The sequence below is a fragment of the Homarus americanus genome, unplaced genomic scaffold (assembly GCF_018991925.1).
Source record: "Homarus americanus isolate GMGI-L3 unplaced genomic scaffold, GMGI_Hamer_2.0 scaffold49658, whole genome shotgun sequence".
Classification (NCBI taxonomy): domain Eukaryota; kingdom Metazoa; phylum Arthropoda; class Malacostraca; order Decapoda; family Nephropidae; genus Homarus; species Homarus americanus.
In genome coordinates this window covers 570,001-594,281 of record NW_024751128.1, presented here as the reverse complement: position 1 = coordinate 594,281, position 24,281 = coordinate 570,001, and the positions used below count along the sequence as shown (strand labels likewise).

Sequence of the window (24,281 nt, the reverse complement as noted above, 5' to 3'; positions counted from 1 at the left end):
TAGTACTATACATGTTCACTACAACACTAGTACTATACATGTTCACTACAACAATAGTACTACATGTTCACTACAACACTAGTACTATACATGTTCACTACAACACATCTTCACCACACACACAAGCCCTACACTATAACACAAAACGTTTCTCATTACTATTTGACACACTCACAAATTCCAACCTAACTAAACAGGTATTTTATTCGTTCAACCCCAAATTTTGAGTTGAGGTCCCTGGGTACTTGGGAAGTGATCGGCCAAAATATTAACATGGAAGCTGTGCGCGATCTGTACTGGGACGAGGTGGAGAATCTGGTTCAAAACAACATTTGCGTTTTAGGGACAGGAACACATGGCACAGCCTACTTAGTTCGGTGGGGTGGGGAGACAGCAGTCCTGAAGGTTGCCCATAAGTCTCATGCGGTAAGAAGGTTTTGGCAAGAAACTGAAGCCTTGCTTCGTCTCGACGGGGCCGGTGGAGCACCAAGGGTCACCGGCTTCTGTAATGATCCACCAGCTATTCTGCAAGAGTTCAAGGGCCTCGTCACCTTGGAAGACATCTTAAATCAGCTACATGACGAGCGGGAGACTCGATACAACTTGATAGAGGTGGGTCTGCGGATCGGGGAGCAGCTTGAAGACTTTCACCGATCTGGTCTCATCCACAATGACCTAAAGAGAGACAACATCCTCGTCAACGGGTCACCATCCAACCCACAAGTCAGTATTATTGACGTGGGTTTGGCCTGTTACTCACACGAGAACATTAGGTGTAACAGTGATCCCAACAAATTCCCCTGGATGGCCCCCGAGGTGTGTCTGGGCCAAGAGAGCACCAGGGCCTCGGACACATACTCCTATGGGGTTTTATTGTCCAAGTTGGCCGTCAAGGCACCCGGCTACCACCCAGACGTGTTTGCCCTCGCCCTCCAAGCCACGGAGTACAACCCTTATCACCGCATATCTCTGCCGAACCTTCTTCATCGTCTCCGGGGACTCCTTCGCCACAACCAAGTAAACGTCACGCAACACCCCATCCAAGTGGTTATGCCTCAGCCCCGGTTTATACTCCCACCTATGCCACGACCCACCCAGTACCTGGTCTCACTGTATCAGGTCAACTGAGTGGCGTCTCTCTTATGAAGTTCAAGCTCCTTATAAGTGCTGTGTTAAGTTTATTCTTCACCCAAACTGTAAAACCCAAATCCTAACACACACCATCTCTTAAAAAATATCTTTTGTCTAGGTATTAATATACAGTATCTTGTAATACCTACTTTATATACCCGCTTTTATTGTACCGCCAAAACCGTTTATTATGTAGATAGATAAGAAATTACCATTGCAAAAAATATGTTTGCAAACTAGACATAATCCTGACAGCTCTGTCCTCTTGTTCCACCTTACCCATATTATACTGCTTCCCTCCCTTTCCACATTTAGTTTTTTTTTTTTTAATTTCCTCTGTAAATTATGTATATACTTATAATATAAATGTAAAAAAATAAAAATAAAATAAATATCGAAGTGATAACCGTGGTAACATGTTGTTATTACCACCATGCTCTATGTGAACTATTCCAGATGATACTAAATGTTACATAATACTTCCTTGAGATAAATGTACAGTATATATCAGGGGCAGATCAGGCTCTTAACTGGCTCAGCCATGTTAATATTGTGATTTTTTTAATCGACTCTGTATCTGTGTTCTTCTGGCTAAATAAACTGTTTCAATATCAATATCTTACACACACACACACACATTATAAGGTACAGTCGCTAAAACAACTATCTGTGCAGGTGGGGGTCGATATGCTCCGAAATCTTACGTGCTACTAGTGACAGCCATCATATGCCAAAACTTATCGTCCATGGTCTCATAGTTTCCCACAAAGTATGCACAGATAGTTGTTTTAGCGACTGTATAATTGCATCTATCTATATAAAACAAAGAAGTATGTCTGTGTGTGTGTCCGCACGAGAATCTCGGAAACTACTTTACCGATCTGTAGTGATGATGGATGGTGTTATATGTAGTGTTCATGGGTAGTGTTATATGTAGTGAAGATGGATGGTGTTATATGTAGTGATGATGGATGGTGTTATATGTAGTGATGATGAATGGTGTTATATGTAGTGATGATGGATGTTGCTATATGTAGTGATGATGGACGTTGTTATATGTAGTGATGATGGATGGTGTTATATGTAGTGAAGATGGATGGTGTTATATGTAGTGATGATGGGTGGTGTTATATGTAGTGATGATGGATGGTGTTATATGTAGTGATGATGGATGATGTTATATGTAGTGATGATGGGTGGTGCGTAGTGATGATGGATGGTGTTATATGTAGTGGTTGATGTGGTGGTGTTATATGTAGTGATGATGGAATGGAAAGAGTGGTGATGATGATGGTGTTATATGTCGTGATGATGGATGGTGTTATAGTGATGATGAATGATGTTATATGTAGAGATGGGTGGTGTTATATGTAGTGATGATGGGTGGTGTTTATATGTAGTGATGATGGATGGTATTATAAGGGAAAGTGATGATGGATGGTATTATATGTAGATGATGGATGTAAGTATATGTAGTGATGATGGATGATGTTATATGTAGTGATGATGGGTGGTGTTATATGTAGTGATGATGGGTGGTGTTATATGTAGTGATGATGGGTGGTGTTATATGTAGTGATGATGGATGGTGTTATATGTAGTGATGATGGGTGGTGTTATATGAAGTGATGATGGGTGGTGTTATATGTAGTGATGATAGGTGGTGTTATATGTAGTGATGATGGGTGGTGTTATATGTAGTGATGATAGGTGGTGTTATATTTCTTGAAAATGGTGAAGGAATACGCTCAACCCCTCCCTCCCTCCTTATCCCCACTCACCCCACCCCAGTACCCTCCTTGTGCCACCCCCTCCTTCACCTCCACACCCCCTCCTCATTCCCCACAAGCTGTTACCTGCAGACGTACCTCCAGCCAGGCATGAACCAAACACAGGTATTTCCTTACTTCTCTCCACCTCTTCTTCTTCTCTCATTTCTTTGCCTTCCTCACTTCCTTCTTTCTCCCCCCCCCCTCTTTCTACTTTCATTCTCCTCTTCCCCAACTTTTCCTCCTTCTACCCCACACCTTTATCTTAAATTCTTTCATACCTCTCTCCTCCTTGTACTATTTCCATCTTTCTTCCCAATTCCTACTCCCTTTTCCTTCTTTTCCATATTCTTCCATCCTTTTTTCCTTATCTTCCCCATCCCCCCTTCCCTCTCTTCCACACCCCTATTTATTCTCCCCACCCTATCCCCTCCCCTCCCATCCTCTCCACGCCCTACCCTCGCCCACACCAACCCTTTCCGTTTGCTCTCCTCCACTCTCGCCCTCCCTCCACCTCACCTCACCTCAGCTTACGAGACTACCGGAAGAACGTTGGTGTATGTGAGGGAGGGAGAGGTGACCCCAGGCAGGTGCAACGACGAGGGTGAGGTGAGAGCCCAGCTGTCTCTCTCCAGCTTGGTGGTTCTTCTTCTTCTTCTTCTTCTTCTTCTTCTTCTTCTTCTTCTTCTTCTTCTTCTTCTTCTTCTTCTTCTTCTTCTTCTTCTTCTTCTTCTTCTTCTTCTTCTTCTTCTTCTTCTTCTTCTTCTTCTTCTTCTTCTTCTTCTTCTTCTTCGCCCAAACTTACCGGAAAACAACCAGACCAGAGCCACTTTCTGTCTCACCTCTCCTTTATTTACTTTCATACCTATAGTTTCACAGGTGTAGTGGAGTCTTACACACCTGGATAGCGAAGTGGTAAGGTGCGTGTGGTAAGAGCGGTGGTGGTGGTGATGAAGAGAGTGTGGTAGAATGATGGTGGTAGTGGTGGTGGTGGTGGTGATGGTGGTGAAGTAAAGGTACAGTGATAATGTTTAAATGACGCTCATAATATTATCTATGGGTTAATAATGAGAAGGATAATAACGGCGAGAGGAGTTCACAATGACGATGATGATGATGATGATGATAGTGACAGTGTTGAGGAGAAACTGTGTGTGTGTGTGTGTGTGTGTGTGTTATTACAGCAGGAAAATACGCGAGGAGGAACTTAAGTAACCAGTGACGTGAGCGAGACATCACCTGGGCTGCCTTCGTGGGAGAGGGGGAATCCCCGCCACCGACATACCTGAGGTTGGTGACTTACAAATGTTCTCGGAATGACCAACCCACCCACCGCGCCCTGGCCACACTGCATCCGGGTCTAACCTTCCCACACAGACACACCTGTCACACACCTGTTACTTATTGATGTGCTCCTCCATTTACAAGTTACTTAAATACCAACTTTTAAGCTAATATCAGTACTAATAATGATAACAGTAATAATAATAATAATAATAATAATAATATAAGGGACAACACAATAATAATAATAATAATAATAATCCATCTCAATCTTCTAAAAAAAAAAGATTCCTAAGACGCGTTACTTTCCTTTAACAACAAAATATATTAAACATCCGCCAGAAATTTAATATTAAGAGAAAAAAAATCAACTCTCTCAAGCTTTTACCATAAATACTTTTTTTAAATTTACAATCTAAAAATGGTGATTCCTTTTTAATAAATTTCAATTCCTTTGATGAACCCGACCAAACAATTACGCAACACAATAATAAATAAAACGTAAAATATTTCTCTAAAGGATTGTATTTTACCTGAAACAAACACAGTAATAAAGGTAAAATATTTCTCTAAGGATATTTTTTTACTCCCAACAAACACATTTCACAATTCTACACAAACAAACAAACAAACGGGGATGACTTGTTTCTCCTCGACGCCCCCGTACGGCTCAGTAGGTCAGGGGTCAAACACACCTTACTTATTCTATTTATCCCTTAACTAACAAGGTAAGTGATCATTGTGTCTCATTATTGTTTAGAGTTTCAGTGTAGTTTGGACGCCATTTTGGTTTACGTGAGTGCTGTTATGCAATTGTCTTGAAATTTAACCTAACCTAACCAAAAATAACCTAACCCAACCAAACTTAATTATTGGGCCTCAATTTTAATCGGCTCAAGTCAAAATGGGTCCTAATCCGAAAGACCTTCAACTCCAATCCTTAAAAAGCTTCAATCCTATAAAACTCCGATCTAAAACACCCTATCCTAATGAAGCGCACATCTAAATTAACCAAATCATTTAGCCTGGGGAATATTCCTATTTGGCAGGAGTTCTAATGGACCCCAATACAAATAATTAAGTTGGGGCCTATTAGAATCAGGGCCAAATTAGTCCCCAGTTGTCAATGCCACTCATTCTCACTTCACCAACTTGGAGGGGAATATATCACTGGAAATCTTAAGAGCCTAGAGGTGTGGGTGTTTGTGCAGCCTTGAATGAAAGACTCCTAATTAGGTGTCCTGTCCTGCCCCGCCCTGCCCTGCCCTGCCCTGCCATGCCATGCCCAACCCTCTCTGGCTCCACCTCATCCTACCCCACCCCCTCCCGCCTCGTCCTACACCACCCTATCCCACCTCTCCCCACCCAACCTCGTCCTGTGTCCAGTTCCTCTCTCATCTCACTACGCCCCGCCTCGTCACACTCTACCATCATGGCTATCGTTATCATTACGGATGTTAACTGTACATTATTCTATTTCTAGAGAGAGAGAGAGAGAGAGAGAGAGAGAGAGAGAGAGACCCACCCCCTTTAGGAACGCCTCGGGTCGTTGGTGGAGCTGAAGGTCAAGGCTTCACCCGATTGCCCTCAACAACAGCAAACAGCATCGTACCAAACACACTGTAAGAAGTACGAGTATACGCACAGATACACACAGTTGTTCAACAAGACACTGAGGGACGACAACTCACCATCAACGCACATATACGCGAACAACAGCCACTACAACCATGTGAAAGTGAATTGGTTTAGCTGAACTATAGACGGAAGAAACGGTTTAACTATAGGTAACAAAAACAAACAATGTTACATACAAACAAAAGAAGATCACATATAGTTAGAAGGTATAAACGACTAACTTGTAAACAAAAGACGTACGCAACATTGCACAAACGAAAAGTTACTGAGATTATTATAATATTAAAACAAACGCTACAACTCAAACAAAATACATACGCTACAGCACAAACAAGAAGCAGAACACCACAACACGGCGTCAACAAAGGAAAGATGGCTTAGGGCGGGCGCACTCCGTTACCCAATGTTCCCCCCCTCCACCACTACCCTCTCCCGCACACCCACTACCCTCCCTCCCTCCCTCCCTCTCCCGCACACCCACTACCCTCCCTCCCTCCCTCCCTCACCACCACAACATACTCAGCTTAGTCAGTAGCCCACCAACTAGTAACTGTATCACTATCTATCTATCTATTCCACACACCCCTTACACCTCCATGCACTAACTATCCAATAAACCACACACTCCACGAAGCAACACACACACGCACGCACGCACGCACGCACACACACACACACACACACACACACACACACACCAGCTGGGGTGCACATGTCCCCCCCCCCCGGCAGTACCTACACAAGACGGTCAACGCTCTGTGCAAGTATCGTCAAGGTACTCAGAACCAGTTATCATTTCCCTTTGTTAATTAGACAGATGATAGCGTTACGATAGAGGAGCGTGAAATACACAGATGATAACTAAAGTGGGAGGATAACTAACCTAACCAAACCGAATCAAACCAAACTCAAGCTACTCACACTCCGACAACACACACGAACACGTAACCCATCATCAAAGACTATGAGAACCGCGGTCAAGATTCTTAGAAGGTCCGTGACACTGAATATTCCTCGTAAGTTAAGATGTAAAAGAGCCGTCTCGTTTAGAACACCGATCATGGCGTCAATATCACACGGAGACTGTACCTTAGCGAGATATATTCCCGTATTATGAGATAGAGAGAAACTTGAGGATTCAGAATATTTGTGAATGTGGATCCATCGCCGCTAAATCGACTTTGAATCTGTTTTTGAGTCAACGAATGGAGACGAAGGTCGCCAAGGTGTATAGATGAGTTTCTCTTTCGTCAGTTATAACAGTACAATAATGTAAACAATAAGAATCATATCCACGAAATTATATTCAACGTCAGTTTTAAACCACAACAAAAGTGTGAGTCAAAGGTCATTAAATTGTATAGATGGTTCTCCTTCCTCCTCCATCAACAGCCACCAACACGGAGGGCGCCAACCTCACCACCACCGCGGCCTGGCAGAAGATAAATTATGTTAGTATAGTGTCACGAACAGGTCTGCTAACCCATTTGTTCTTCAAACGATAACGACGAACCTAACCTAACGACCTCAAGATACTTTTGCTTAGGCACGGTTAAGTTGGTTCCTATTTTCAGCTTACAGAATGCTTAAATAAACAAATGAATAAATATATAAATCTTTTAGCGGTCCTGTTCGTGGTACTTTTCCTACACTAGCATCTTGCCTCGCTGGCGTGACCGTGTAGTAACCTTGTCACCATTATCTAATTACACATAATGTCTCCCACCGGGGAAAGTGACAAAAAAGTAGTAAAACACTTAAGCGCTCAGAGAGAGACCAAGGATGACCCAAGGATGAGAGATAAAAGGCAGAGGGATGAACAGCGTCATAACCATCCATCTTACACCAACACTAACTGTTTTCAGACATAAAGTTCAAAGAAAAGTGATGGAATGTCCCTCACCAGTGGCCAGATGGTGTGTAATTTTAGTGAAGTGTTTTAGTGAAGTGCTAAGTAAGTGGGTGTTTTTGTTTTCTACCGAGAGTACAAGGTGAAGTGAACAATATCATACGTGTTTCTAAGAGTGACGATATTTGTGGTCTATTGCCATGTTGTGTATTTTGAACATTTTACATTTACCTGCCGGTTATTCAATAAAATGTGAAATTAAAGGACTAAAACCCCCCAAAAAAAAAAGAGTACAACATATTTTACTCAAAACAAATACCAAAATTGAGGTGAGTAGTCGTAGTAGTAGTATAGAAAAGCTAAATAAAGTCACAAGTTGGCACCCCAAACATCCGGGAGCTAGTGACGTCCCCCCCCTGTCATACATCTGGCAGCAGAACGTGAGGTGGCAATGAAAAATAAAAATGTCATCGTATAAATTCGCTCAGACTCATCCTCAACTCGCAGGTTCTCACGAGTGAATAAATGAATGACACACAACTGGCTAACTTCCTCTACACAAAATATACAAAGATTTTCACCTGAGGTCATAATAACAAGTCAATAACGCATTACCATCCATTCAAACATTCGGACCCCAGATTACATGACCTGCATATGGCGATCAGCTCAACCATTCACTCGAGCCTGAGTAGATTGGTCAATACAGAGGCGGAATAAGTAGTTCACTGTGGGGCGAGGAAGACTAGTGAGCAGTGTGGGGGCGAGGAAGACTAGTGAGCTCTGTGGGGTGTGGGGCGAGGAAGACTAGTCAGCAGTGTGGGCCGAGGAAGACTAGTGAGAAGACTAGGAGGTGTGGGCGAGGAAGACTAGTGAGGGGTGGGGCGAGGGAAGGACGAGGAGGGGTGTGGGGCGAGGGAAGACTAGGTGAGCAGGGGGCGGAGGGGAAGACTAGTGAGGGGGTGGGGCGGAGGAAGACTAGTGGAGCAGTGGGCGAGGAAGACTAGGTGAGCAGTGTGGGGCGAGGAAGACTAGTGAGGGTGTGGGGCGAGGGAAGACTATGGAGCAGTGTAAGGAGGGGAAGACTAGTGAGGTGGGGGCGAGGAAGACTAGTGAGCAGTGTGTGGGGGCGAGAAGACTAGTGAGCAGTGGGGCGAGGGAAGACTAGTGAGCAGGGGCGAGGAAGACTATGAGGGGGTGTAAAGGAGGAAGACTAGTGGAGGGGTGGGGGAGGGAAGACTAGGTGAGCAGTGTGGGGCGAGGAAGACTAGGCAGAGCAGGGGGCGAGAAGAATTAGGTGAGGGGTGGGGCGAGGGAAGACTAGTGAGCAGGTGGGGGCGAGGGAAGACTAGTGAGGGGTGTGGGGTGGAGGAAGACTAGTAAGGTCTGTGGGGTGGGGCGAGAAAGACTGGTGAGCTCCCTTGTGGGGTGTGTGGGGCGAGGGAAGAATAGTAAGCCCAGGGGTGTGGGGGCGAGAAAGACCAGTGTGTTCTGCGGGGTGTGGGGCGAGGAAGACTAGTGAGCTCTATGGGTGTAAGGAGGAAGAATAGTAAGCTCTGTGGGAGGGGGTGTGAGGAAGACTAGTGAGCTTGCGGGGTGTGGGGCGAGGAAGACTAGTGACTCTGGTGGGGTGTGGGGCGAGGGAAGACTAGCCAGCAGGTGGGGCTGAGGCGACTAGGTGAGCTCTGTGGGGTGTGGGAAGAGGAAGACTAGTCAGCAGTGTGGGCGTGAGGAAGAATAGTAAGCTCTGTGGGGTGGGGTGAGGAAGACTAGTGGGCTCTGTGGGGTGTGGGGGCGAGGCTTCTGTTACAGTACATGAAAAACTTGAGCACAGGAGTAATGACACATGCTGGCCCTCCTCTTTCTCCCTCTCTCCTTCCCTTTCTTGCTATCCTACTTTCTTATTTCCTGCTCTCTACGTATATTTTTCTCCCTTTCTTCACTTTCTCCTGCTTTTTCCTTCTCTTTTTTTATTTTTACCCTCTACCTTTCTCCTTTCCCCTTCCCTTTCCACCCCTCGTTCTATTACGCTTTTCTTTCCACTTTTCATTCCTCTTTCCTTTAATTCTTTTCCGTCTCTTTCTCTCTCCTCTGTAACCTTCAACTTGGCGTTACTCCCACCACACACACACACACACACACGTCCACCCGTGCCAAGTACCACTACCATCACCACAATCAACAACAACCATCGCTAACCACCATCAACAGTACCACAATTACCAGTACCAAATGTCACCACCATTATTATTAACCGCTACTACCACCATTCACTGTCAACTAGCACCAATATCACAACAATCATCAACCACCATCAGCTGCTGTTGTCAATTGCCACCACCACCACCACTACTAACATCACCATACTAATAATATTTCACCATTTCAGCCACTAACCACGATCCCAAACACCATCACTAGTGCCAACCACCATCGCTAGTGCCACCAACCTCTACCACCAGTGCCACCAACCCTACCATTAGTGCCAAGTACCCCGACCACCATTACCAGCACCGCTAGACCTTGAATCCGTTTCACTCACAACAAAGCAACTCACCCACATCAATACTGCCAAGGTTGTAAACACAAGTTGACTGTTAACTCGAGGACGTAAACACAAGTTGACGGTTAACTCGAGGACGTAAACACAAGTTGACTGTTAACTCGAGGACGTAAACACAAGTTGACTGTTAACTCGAGGACGTAAACACAAGTTGACTGTTAACTCGAGGACGTAAACACAAGTTGACTGTTAACTCGAGGACGTAAACACAAGTTGACTGTTAACTCGAGGACGTAACACAACAAGTTAACTCGAGGACGTAAACACAAGTTGTTAACTCGAGGACGTAAACACAGGACGTAAACACACTCGAGGACGTAAACACAAGTGTTAACTCGGACGTCACCTATGAAAACAACAAACAGGGAGAACGACAGAACAAATTTTAACATAATCTTTAGGTCTGCCTGACTGTCTCTTGTATGTATATATATATATGTATGTGTGTGTGTGTGTGTGTGTGTGTGTGTGTGTGTGTGTGTGTGTGTGTGTGTATATTCTCCAGAAGATCGGCAACTTCGTCATTGGAATTCATTTCCTAAGAGGCTTCTGAACTTATTCTAGTGTTTTAGTGAACTTGTATTAGTGTTATAGTGAACACGTACAAGTGTTATAGTGAAATTGTGGGAATGTTATAGTGAACATGTGGTAGTATTGTAGTGAAGATGTGGAAGTGTTGTTGACTTGAGTATAGGTTTTGACGTACATAATCACGTGTGTTTGTTTTGGTTTTTAATGCCATCTTTGTGTGTGTGTGTTGCCACACACCGGGTAGTGAAATGCGTCTAGAGTGGCAACATTTTATTAGTGTTAAGATGCAAGCACTTCTTGCTCCCTCTCGCTTTCAGCTGCCGCCGCTGGCTAGCCTTCGTGACGAACAGGGAAGCAACTTGCATAAGTCTTCCCCTGCCAGTACACCGCCTCCTCACCATCAAGACTCCTGCCCCAGCTTAGCGGTACTATCCTCTCTCATGTTGCCCACTTTCGGTATCTCGGCTCCCACCTGTCCACCACCGCAGACATCGATGAAGAGATTCAGCATCAGATCAGATGTGCATCTCTAGCCTTTGGCAGACTCCGAAATCGTGTCTTCAGCTGTAGGGAGCTGAAATTATCTACAAAGCTGCACGTATATTGAGCAGTGGTCCTCCCCACCCTACTATATGGCAGTGAGACATGGGTCACATACAGGAGGCACCTCAAGGCACTTGAAACCTTTCACCAACGTAGTTTACGTTCCATCCTCCGAGTTCGCTGGGAAGATAAAAGAACAAATGCCAGTATTCTTGCTGACACCAACTGTAGGAGCATCGAGGCTACCATTATCCATGAACAACTACGTTGGACTGGCCATGATACCCGCATGGACGGCAGTACATTGCCAAAGCAGCTACATTACAGTCACCTTACGAATAGTAAACGTAACGCTGGCGGGCAATTGAAAAGGTATAAGGTTAGTCTTAAGACAAACCTGAAAAAAGTGCTAAATCGACCCCCTCACCTGGGAGTCGATTACTCCACATCGTAACGGTTGGAGGAGCACCGCACGAGGTATCAATGATTTCGAGTTAGCTCGACTGCAAACCGAGGTAGACAGGCGCCAACGCCGGAAAGACGCTGCCACCGCCCGTCCCGCAGTAGATGGAGCCCTCCACATGTGCGACGAATATGAACGACGCTGCGGGTCCCGTATCGGCCTCTTTAGTCACCTCAAAACTCACCAACCTAGGTGACATCCCTAATAACTCATATCATTGTATCATACTCGATTCCGAGTGACAGCAAAGTAATACTAGTATGTATGTATGTATGTATGTATGTATGTATGTATGTATGTGTAGACAGGATTTGCTCAAGAGACAAACAGTTTTAGGGCGGCAGTATCGGCCACGCACCGCCACACTGACGTCGAATACTACGCCAGTCAGTCTGCTTCACTACTCCTCCTTGAGCAAACACAACAGATCTGGCATTTCCTTTCACTTTTCTTTTTCCTGCTTTTTTTGCTCTTCCTCCACCTTCTCTTCCCTCTCGTATTCTCCATTCCTCCTCCTCTTCTTCCTCCTCCTTCTCCTCCCTCTCGTATTCTCCATTCCTCCTTCTCTTCTCCTCCTCCTTCTCGTATTAAAGATTATTTTTAGTTTTAATTAATAAACCAGAGCATCTAGGATTACAATACACAAAAATGCAAATGTTACAAAAACACCGTAACAAAACAAACAAAACAATAAAACCATAACAAGAGACTCTTAGTTCTTGAGAGTGTCGACGAAAAACAAAAACAAATACGGAATTCTGTTTGGCAATTTATCTCCCGCTATTATTCTTATTTTCCCTCCACAGGCCACAGAGACATGGAGACTTCCTTGGTATTTGACACAGGATGGTAGTTTATTGATACGACTTGCTTCTCGAAAATTAGAGATCAAGATGGAGTTTTATTTTGCACACACACACACACACACACACACACACACACACACACACACACACACACACACACACACGAGGTTGCAAAAACAGTATGGTGCCAACTGTGAAACCTTGAAATGACCCCCCCCCCCTAAAGGTGACCATCTGGTGAGCAGTCCTCCCCTACTTGATGTCAATATTGACCATAAACATGCCTGTCACTCGGCCATACTGCACTGGCTAGAATTTTTTTTTTCGGCTTTGTCGTTCCATTTTTCTACTCCTTTAAGTTAAAGCTTTTGTCAAATGTGAAGGAAATTATCGCCAGAAAGTTGATTTTGATATGATGAGTTGTGAGTAAAAAAAAAAGGACTACTTTCAGTACCTAAAAAAATAAAAAAATAAAAAAAAACAGAAGGTAGAGGAGGATAAAGCAGACCCGAGGTGGATAAAGCAGACCCGAGGTACGTACATTAAAACCTGCGTGCTGACCTTCCTCTGAGGATAACACAGTCACTTTACACTATTTTGCTGCAATTTACCCGTTGTTTACACGCAAACGACACCGGAAGTTCATCCTCCCCTGTCGGTCGTGTCTGTGGCCTGCCTGACTCTCACGACCACTGAGTGAAAACTGATCCTGGTACTCCTGATGTTTGTTGGGGTTAAAGTACGGGTAAGGACCTCAACGGAAACAATTACCCCGGGAGTGTGTGGCGTCTTGGTCTTCCGAGACACATTCTGACCACAAGAATGTGTCGCGTTTGTAATTCCCGAAACTCACACAACGATGGACTTTTAAGAACCAAAGGACGAACGGAGGTCGATCCTATCATTGTCTACTAGGACTTTCTTCATATGAACACCCTCACTTGTCCATGAGGAGGAGACGGAGGGAGAGGAGAAGCGTAGTGGACAGATGGCGTGGAGTCACAAACCGAGGCTATGCACAAGTGAGTCACTCGGTCCCACTGACAAGGGTTTGTTGACATTATATTTGCCTGAGGGACCCAGAGGTGGGGGTGAGACCTTGGCGACAGATGAGGAGGAGGACGAGGGGGGAGGAAGAGGTGAAAGAGGACTTATACATAGAATGAAGGAATGGAACGAGGAAGAACACCGGGAGGAAAAGAGAGAAAAAAAATAATGAGAACACTGAAAGGGAGGAGAATGAAGAGAAAAATAATGAGGAGAGGAATTAGTGCCATGCTCACCAAGGTCAGATAAATTAGAGGAGTGGGCAAGTAATAACTGCACTGATCCACTATACTACCACACCCGGGGCTCTACTAGTGATCCACCACCCACCTACAGCTATACATCCCTGTGGGGGCGTGGGAGATGACGACCTGATGACTCGGGTGTTTGGTCCAGGTTATCTGAATGGATTCGAGGCGCTGGAGTTTTGCTTAGTTAGGACGAGTCAGGATAATGGCGCCAGTGATGATGACAAAACTGGTGTGATACTAAATGAATTAAAAGTTTACATGCAGTTAAGTATAGATGAGATGAGGATAGCAGAGACAATTATCTATCTATCTATCTATCTATCTCTATCTATCTATCTATCTAATTACATGTACTATAGATCATAGCCAAACCCATACAGAGGCATAGAGTGTACCTAGCCTCACGGGGAATTAACAAAAACAAACTTTAAAAGATCATAACATCTTTCATCATCACCACCATCATCACCATCATCATCATCATCATCATCAAGAAGACAAACGTACAGACAACCTGGGGGAGGACAGGCAGTGAAGGTATGTATAGTACAGGATTGTGTGTCCGAGTCGATGATTGATAAGGAGGAACTGGTGTGGTGGGGAGGTGCCTCGTGTTGTGAGAGAGAGAGAGAGTGAGAGAGAGTGAGAGAGAGAGAGAGAGAGAGAGAGAGAGAGAGAGAGAGAGAGACTATTTATATGGAAGGAACATGTTCAAAGCATAGCGGTGTCCAGAGATGGTAGTTGTGTTCAAGAGTGGGTGAGTTCATTCAGAGAGGAGAGTGTGTGAGTGGGTGTGTTCAGAAGGGAAGAGTGTGTGAGAGTGGGTGTGTTCAGAAGGGAAGAGTGTGTGAGAGTGGGTGTGTTCAGAGAGGAAGAGTGTGTGAGAGTGGGTGTGTTCAGAAGGGAAGACTGTGTGAGAGTGGGTGTGTTCAGAGGGGAAGAGTGTGTGAGAGTGGGTGTGTTCAGAGGGGAAGACTGTGTGAGAGTGGGTGCGTTCAGACAGTGGTGGACAGTTATGTCATATAAGTATAACAGAACCAAGGAAGTATAACTCACACTGTCCAAGCTTAATGACTGCTAACTGAGATGACCTTCTCTCTCTCTCTCTCTCTCTCTCTCTCTCCTTCATTCATTCTTCTATTTCCTTTATATTACAATTCTCGTACCATCATTCTTTCTATTTTTTCTCACTTTATTGCGCTAACAGATAGATAGATAGATAGATAGATAGATAGATAGATAGATAGAATGTGAATATCAAAAGTCATGAAAAAAAAATATTGGAGTGTGTACAAAGCCCCTGAGGTTCATGAGGGTGAAGGATAGGGAGGGGTGAGAGGGTTGTGGGAGGGAGTGGGAGGGGTAACTTGTGGGGAGCATCGTGGGAGAGGAACTTACGTGATACATACTGACGGTGGTAAATTTTTTGGCATAACTCCTCAGACTAGACTAGACTCTCTCTCTCTCTCTCTCTCTCTCTCTCTCTCTCTCTCTCACCACCCTTACCACCCTCAATAAACTCGTAAAACCAATTTCAGAAGTAAACAGCCCACAAACGTGTTTAATCTAACAGGAAATGGATGAATTGGCAAATATCACATACCCTCCACCCTCCCCCCTACACTGCCCATCTTCTACCCATCCCCCTTCCTCATTCTCCACCCACCTCCTCTCCGTCACATAACTGTTTCCCCCCTCCCCTCAACACCCACCTCCTCCCCATTATTTCCCTCAAGACGTACGTTCCTGTCTGTTTAATGAGGCTTAAGATAATTGGATTGTGTGTGTGTGTGTGTGTGTGTGTGTGTGTGTGTGTGTGCGTGGCGCTTGTGATAATGAGGGATAATAATAATAATAATAATAATAATAATAATAATAATAATAATAATAAAAATAATAATAATAATAATAATAATAATAATAATAATAATAATAATAATAATAATAATAATAATGAGACACAGACGCGACATCTGGAGGCGCAACAGACACTTCCAAGACAACAATGACTGGCAGAACCTTACAATAGTCACCCTAGCTACTGTACCAAAGACTCCCTCCACTACCTCCTTCACGACGGGGGACTCCACTTTTAATATTTTATTCGGGTAACACCAGACGATTTCACTCACCTCAGAAGAGACCTCGCACGATTATGCTAGACAATATGACACAACGGACGAAGAATTTTGACAACCCTACCGAGACAACAGGAGTTACAGTGTTCATTCTGAAATTCATTGGACTTCACAGTATAGATACTTTTTGGGTCGCATGAAACAATAATTAAGAGATGAAATACAGTGTACAATGCACAAAATAAATTACGACAAAAACAGTCAAATTGTAGGAAACGGGAGACAGTGTACAGTATATCTTCTTCGCTGGCAATGGTCAAGGGTAACTCACCGATCACTAAACGTTTGTCTACACTGCAGCACCGAACAACCGTCATGATGTACAGCGAAACGTTTATTTACACTATGCAGGAGGAAACGGAAGGGGAGGGAATGGGGGATAGAGAGTTGTTGACAAATTCCCCACCACCACCATTAGGACTTCGGGCAAGGCGACGGTTCTACAACTCTTCTTGACACAGTTCCACAAATTATTATTATTATTATCTACGTGACGAATGTTTAAAAAAAAAATGATATATGCATACTTCAGTTCACCGCCCTAACACCCCCCCCACGCCCACACCCCACTCCATAAAATACACTCACAAATCTATCTTTTTTTCAGACCATGATTCGCTTCGACTCACAACAAGAACCAGAAGTAGTTAATGTTCCTGGCACACTTAACTAATTCCTAGAACCCCCCCCCCAGCTACAGTAGTTACGTCTTCGTGTATAAATGTATTCCTGGCCAAAAATCAAGCCAACCCAATCTCTGTCTGTCTGTATATCTGCCTCTGTCTATCTGTCTGTCTCTATTTATCTGTCTGTATATGTCTATCTAGCTATCTGTCTGTCTGTTTGTATGCCTCCGTCTGCCTGTCTGATTTTTCTTGATATCTCCGTCTATATGTCTGTCTTTTCGATCTTATCTATCTGTCTGTCTGTCTGTCTCTCTGTCTGTCTGTCTGTCTGTCTGTCTGTCTGTCTGTCTGTCTGCCTGTCTATCTGTCTACCTGTCTTTGTATATCTCTGTCTCTCATCTCTTACGCCAGTCCTAAAATTCAACTCGTTTCCATATTTAATAATAACTACACAGATAAAAATAATCCAAACCAAGATATTATTTATTTACAGACAACATCGAATATAGTCCATCCTCCTGACGGCTTGACTCCTCCTTAAGACACATTTAACCACATCAATACTTCTCCCTTGAACTCCCGCAGCGCCATCCTTTGATTAGAGATTAAAATGTTACAAATATCTCCCCCCGTGACATTCTTGAAGCAGCAGTCGGAAATCTCAAACATAATCAGAATACTTTTCCAACAGTGCAGCCGCGGACATTTGACTTATGCTGTACCATAACCCGTATGTAGACTTATTTACCTCACATCTCAAAGGAAATTATAAACACACATAAGTGTACCGAAAAATAGATTAATGTCCATAAAATGACCTCAATTTTCCAAGTTTCCCGCCCGTTTCATCCATCAACCTGTAAAATTTCCACTCATTTGTTCCCAACCAATCACAGTGAAAAGCGCGTTTTTCTCCCAACCAATAATAACAAAACGCGCGCTTTTCTCCTATTTTCCCAACCAATCATGATGCAGCTTATTGTTTTCGATATTTTCCTATATTTCACGATCATAAATACAGGGGGGGGGGGGGAGGATACGACCCCTACCGGCACAGCTGTCACCGAGTCATTCAGTGGATCACAGCTTTAGGACACAGCAACGTCAAGTAAAAGAGATGATTGGTTGATGGATGACAAATATATCACTTCAAGGACAGACTCATTTACCCGTAATTATTAACACCAATTACATTACACATTCTGATAAAAATTCACTCAAAGAATAGTTAAAGCCAGATTATACTCCTACACAAACAAGTTGCTTCATCTATAACACACACACACACACACACACACACACACACACACACACACACACACACACACACACACACATAATTTCTCGAGGTAGACTCAACGAAGCCTCCCAATAAACAGAAAATATTTCATCACATATATTCTGATCTCAAACATTACCATACAGAGATATAACTTAAAGACATCTACACTATATCTCTCCAGGAGTAAGCGAGGTCTCTTCTAGCTCACATTGTTTACATCATGTGTCAAGGTTAAGTTATACCTGTGAGCGGTGAAGGAAAAAAAAATATTATCTCTAATGAAGGACAATTTCGTGAGGTGTTGTGATCAATGCTTTAAAACCCAGCGTGTGCCAAGGGTGTTTGTCAAGATGTTATCAAGCTCTATGAGACACACACACACACACACACACACACACACACACACACACACAACAACGTCAGCTAGAGAAGGTACAGAAAAGGGCCTGCAGAATCATGCTCGGCGCAGAATACTCCGACTACACCAACGCTCTCTCCACCCTGGAAATGCCATCCCTCAGTGACCTCCACCACCAAGCACTGGAAAGGTTTGGCAGTGGACTACTGCACCACCCTCGTCATCGCCACCTCCTGCAGCCCCCCACCCAACTCGCGCAGTCCGCCACTACAACAAAATTCAGCCCATAAGAGCCCGCACCGATAGATATAAGAACAGCACCATCCCATCTATTGTTAAAATAATAAACAACTCCTGATTTATGTACTGTACAGCCCTGTAAATGTATTCAATGCATATTATATCATTATGTTTAAATCAAATGTAAGTCTGTATATTTTCAGCCACCGGCTGCAACTCTATTAATAAACCGTTTATTATTATTATTATTATTATTATTATTATTATTACACTCACACACACACACACAAAATATATATATGGGGGAACCAACCTCTTCGTGGACGTTAAGCTAGACATCAAAACAGTGTTAAAATATTTACAGTATATCATTAAGACTATTTCACATCGCAACACAAAGACAAATCACCCTTTGAGTTGGTCCATTATTCAGGGAGCAGTAAGAGCGACGTCAGCATCACCACCACTACTACACAGCCAAGGTAATTTATATCATCAAAACCAAATCAGACCGACACTCAGACATACAGATACACCATCAAACAAGGCTGTATGTAACATCACCATCAAACACCTCACACCGTCAAGGACACCATCACCACAAGGTCCTTTACGTAACACCCGGGGGGGGGGGGGGAGAACAGAATTTCCATATTCCCAATCCCCGTAACATCATCACTACACATGAAATTCCAATCGATGGCCAACAGCTGTCTAGATCACTGACGCTGTGTTACATAAGAGACACGAGCCCGGAACTCCTTAGGGATTGTGGGGCAATATTTCAGGGCGAAGGACGTTATGTATAGGGATGGTTATGTATAGGGATGGTTATGTATAGGGATGGTTATGTATAAGGATGGTTATGTATAGGGATGGTTATGTATAGGGATGGTTATGTATAGGGATGGTTATGTATAGGGATGGTTATGTATAGGGATGGTTATGTATAGGGATGGTTATGTGTAGGGATGGTTATGTGTAGGGATGGTTATGTGTAGGGATGGTTATGTGTAGGGATGGTTATGTATAGGGATGGTTATGTATAGGGATGGTTATGTATAGGGATGGTTATGTATAGGGATGGTTGTGTATAGGGATGGTTGTGTATAGGGATGGTTATGTATAGGGATGGTTATGTATAGGGATGGTTATGTATAGGGATGGTTATGTATAGGGATGGTTATGTGTAGGGATGGTTATGTGTAGGGATGGTTATGTATAGGGATGGTTATGTATGGGATCTGTGTATGGGGATGTTATGTTAGGGATGGTTGTATAGGGATGGTTATGTATAGGGATGGTTATGTATAGGGATGGTTATGTATAGGGATGGTTATGTATAGGGATGGTTATTGCATAGGGATGGTTATGTATAGGGATGGTTATTGCATAGGGATGGTTATGTAAAGGGATGGTTACGTATAGGGATGGTTATGTATAGGGATGGTTATGTATAGGGATGGTTATGTATAGGGATGGTTATGTATAGGGATGGTTATGTATAGGGATGGTTATGTATAGGGATGGTTATTTTACTTCCTATAGCTATATTATATATACATGTCACTATACAAAGATCATCTGGCTCACCATAACTATGATAACACACTATTGGTTACACTGTCCGCCGGCTAGATAGGAGTTACCTCACTATATACTAACGGGAGGTCGTATCTGTTGTTTCCCATGTGTCGTAGAACTGTATGTGTATAATACATATGTGTTTCATGAAGATTATTGTCTCCTATGTGTCTTTTATATTATAGTTAGCAGTGATTATACCATGTGGTGACTATAATATATACTGTATATATAGGGAGTCGTTACTTTATCATGGGAGTCAGATATCCGTACAAACAGTGGACGTTATGTAGGGCAAAAATACGAAGAGGGAACAATTGTTTCCCCCGCGTATGAGAGGAACCTGAGTCCAGTTTAATAGTGTACCCTCAATTAAGACAATTCTCAAATATTCGTAAGTCATTTTTTTTTCCCATAACTTTAGTGACAGTATAGTCTTATAGTAACTACTACGCCATATTAGCTACTAACCTTGTATATCAATGTTTCGTAATATAAGCAAAATCATTCCTCTCAAACTCAAGACGTGAGAACTTATCTTTCAGTAGTTACGACACAGATATGGTCGGTGAAATGGCATCAAAATTATGCCAAGACTGTACTAGAGTCAGGTACGTTCTCTCATATCTAGTATAAAGAAAAATATTGTTGCATGACACTGAGAGACTGACTGGAGGTGTGTCGTGTCCACAGACTGATGCATTTTCGGGGCTATGACGTCACAGGCGGCAGTGTGGTGACGTCATAGGAACGCTCCTGCCAGACGTCGGCCTCACGACAACAAACCTGCTTGTTAATTAACCAGGTGTGTGTGTGTGTGTGTGTGTGTGTGTGTGTGTGAGAGAGAGAGAGAGAGAGAAATGGGGTTCTGATCGACATGTAATTACAAGTATTAATACACTAAATTAATACAAACACTAGACATTTAATGAAAGCAGCCCTGGAAAATAATATTTAAATGCGTAATTATCTGTATGTGTGAGAGCACACACACACACACACACACACACACATATATTGGGGTCAAGTGGCCTTTATGCCCCGATAAGTCTACTGCACTCACCAGTCTCTTCCTCACTCTTCCCTACCCTCCCCTCCCTCTTCCTCACCCCTTCACTTTCCCTCGTCTGTTCTGCCCTGTTTCCTTTTCCTCCATCCCCCTTCCTTCCCTTAATCTTCCCTCTCCCCCATTACCCTCTCTCTCTCTCTCTCTCTCTCTCTCTCTCTCTCTCTCTCTCTCTCTCTCTCTCTCTCTCTCTCTCTCTCTCTCTCTCTCTCTCTCTCTCTCTCTCTCTCTCTCTCTCCTAGCCTCCAGCTTTTATCCAGGGGTCAGCAGCTTGATCAAGTTCCACCAGCTGATACTGGACGAACTTGCCTAGGAAGTTAACGTAAGGGGTGAACGTGTGGTGAGAGGGAGGGCGAGGGTGTGGTGGTGTGGTAGAGAGGGAGGGAGAGGGTGTGGTGGGTGGTAGGAGGGAGGGAGAGGGTGTGGTGTGATGGGTGGTAGAGGGAGGGGTGTGTGGTGTGGTGGGTGGTAGAGAGGGAGGGAGGGGTAGGGAGGGGATGTGAACTTGGGGTAGTGGGGAGGGACGGGAAGGGAGAGGAGGGAGAAGCATGTCCAGCCGGTATACAAATTACCTGGACGCACGTGTCAGACAGCAGGAACACCCCCCCTCATACTCCTTTGTTATGTCTCCCACCGTCACCTCTGGCCATGTACCGATACCCTCTCAGTACACACTAGAGCACCACACCACCACCACCCATCCCTCTACAGTAACTCACACTTCATGTAAACAACAACACCAACAAGATGACAAGTTACGAACACAGGTGAAACAATGCCTGTACAGACACACCAGCGACTCTTCCTGGTCATAACTAAACAAAGAGACGCCACTAACAAGCCTTTATGACACCAATATAATCTCTTCCTAGTATCTCAACATGACACAACACTCACAATTATTGACACAACAATACTTAATCCTCGGGAACACTTCAACATGATGATTTACTCACAATCTTATGTACTCACCCCCCCCCTTCCCGTGAGTTATTTAGTATCTGTATCAATTTCTCACTGGAATTAGTCATCATAGCCAATATACCCACTTGGCCCAGGTACATACCACACATAAATACCTATGGAACCTTCTCTCAAAGACCCCCAAGTGAGCCCTATCAAAAGTCCCGATAGCCTCCCACTGTGGATCTATAAACTCCGCCAAAGGCACCACTGGAGAGCCAATCAAACGACTTGGAATCCCTATCATCAAAATAATGTCTGCCCAACCACGAGGCAGTTTACTAGTGGTCACGTCATCAGGTGAAGGTACTGACGTCAATCCCTATATACTTGGAGACTTCCTGTGCTGTGTTCCTAAGACAAAACACGAGATGACATAACAACTACATGACACCCTATAAAACCCTATTCTCATCAACATGGCACACAGCATAACATCACACAGGGTTATCGGAACACTACCCTACCCTTGACGACGTATCGGCTGCATCACATAACCTACCATTACTGCCTCACATGCACGTCTAGACTAAATGGATAAATGGTGAATAAGCATTTAAAAACTAGTGTAAACATTCCCATGACACTCTAACCCGCAGTAAACTCTCAACATGCGTGTTTTATGGGAAACTTGAGCGTAGACGTCAACTCCCCTACCCCTCTTCCTCCTCGTCTCCACTCCGCAGTTTGTACCAGGAGTTAATGTTGACAAATAAGAATTACGGGACAACAACAGTAAATACAGTATATGGAATTATTCAAGACTGACACATGTATTATTTCCAGGTACTGTAAGTGTGGCGTATAGTGGGTCATATACTGGTGTTATGATGTTTATTTTAACACACACACACACACACACACACACACACACACACACACACACACACACACACACACACACACACACACACACACACACACACACACACACACACACACACACACACACACACACACACACACACACACACACACACACACACACACACACACACACACACACACACACACACACACACACACACACACACACACACACACACACACACACACACACACACACACACACACACACACGACGATAAAATGTAGTCTCCTTCATATTATAATATGTTCGATGTTTGCACTTAACTCAAGACCTCTTGGCCAATCTCTTGTCATATTTGGTCTCATGACTCGGCTTCAAAGACCGCCGTCTAGCCACCTGGTATGACGCAACGACTTTTAACGTTTAATATAAAACTAAACATGAACTTCACCGTATATTGTATACTGTATATAACGAGTCTATACCACAGGTGAACAAAAAATATACACCACACAACAATATGAATGAGGAAATGTATAACTCCTCCAATAAATAAACAGAACACAAAAGAAAATATTAACTGTGGCAAAATTTAAAGAAAAATACAAGAGCAGCAGCAGCAAGAGGAGGTTATTGCAGACACAGTTCCAAGAAGAGGAGTGAGACAGTCAGGTGTAACATATCTGGTCAAAGGTGAGATGTTAACACCTGTAGGTCTGCCTCACCTTAACTTACCTGTACTCGTGTTTCTCTTTCTTATACTGTCTGGTTATTTTCTGTTATCATGACCATTATTATTTTGATGATGTCAGGTGCGTGTTATTTATTTATTCATTATATACATTTGTTTGGGTATAATGATTAACTTGTGATCAAAAGATTTATGTCTGTCTGTTTGTCTCTCACTGATAAAGAGTGGGTGGAGGAAAGGGTAATAGGAGGGAGGAAGGAATGGAACAAGTGGGAGGGGGAAGGGGTGCACGGGAGGGGGAGTGGAAAACCTTCGTCCACATTTCCCCTATCACCACCACATCTCATCCCTCCACCACGCCTCTCCCTCTCATCATCCCTCGACCACACACCCCTCTCATCATCCCTCTACCTACCATACACCCCTCTCATCATCCCTCGACCACACACCCCTCTCATCATCCCTCGACCACACACCCCTCTCTTCATCCCTCTACCTACCACACCTCCCAATCCCTGACATGGGCACACCTCCCTCTGAGAACAACTGATGCGTAGGGATTATGGGAAGGGTGGGTGGGTGGGGAGGGTGGGAAGGGTAGGAAGCGTGGAAGGGGGAAGAGAAAGGGAGTGGGGAGGGGAGTGTGG

At 43.9% G+C, this 24,281-nt stretch overlaps 1 protein-coding gene across 1 annotated transcript; it reads left to right on the top strand.

Annotated features, from left to right (window-relative positions):
• Window positions 1-273: 273 nt before the first annotated feature.
• LOC121854543 (tyrosine-protein kinase yes-like) lies at window positions 274-16,686 on the top strand. The gene is made up of 2 exons (XM_042349217.1): window positions 274-1,017; window positions 16,621-16,686. Exons 1-2 carry the CDS (start codon window positions 274-276, stop codon window positions 16,684-16,686), a joined length of 810 nt encoding a protein of 269 aa, XP_042205151.1.
• Window positions 16,687-24,281: the final 7,595 nt, after the last annotated feature.

Bases quoted from the DNA above. Each gene is read 5' to 3' on its own strand.
- LOC121854543 (XM_042349217.1), top strand. From the start codon at position 274: ATGGAAGCTGTGCGCGATCTGTACTGGGACGAGGTGGAGAATCTGGTT. The intron at 1,018-16,620 runs GTAAACGTCACG...TCTTTTTTTCAG, and splicing joins GACTCCTTCGCCACAACCAA to ACCATGATTCGCTTCGACTC.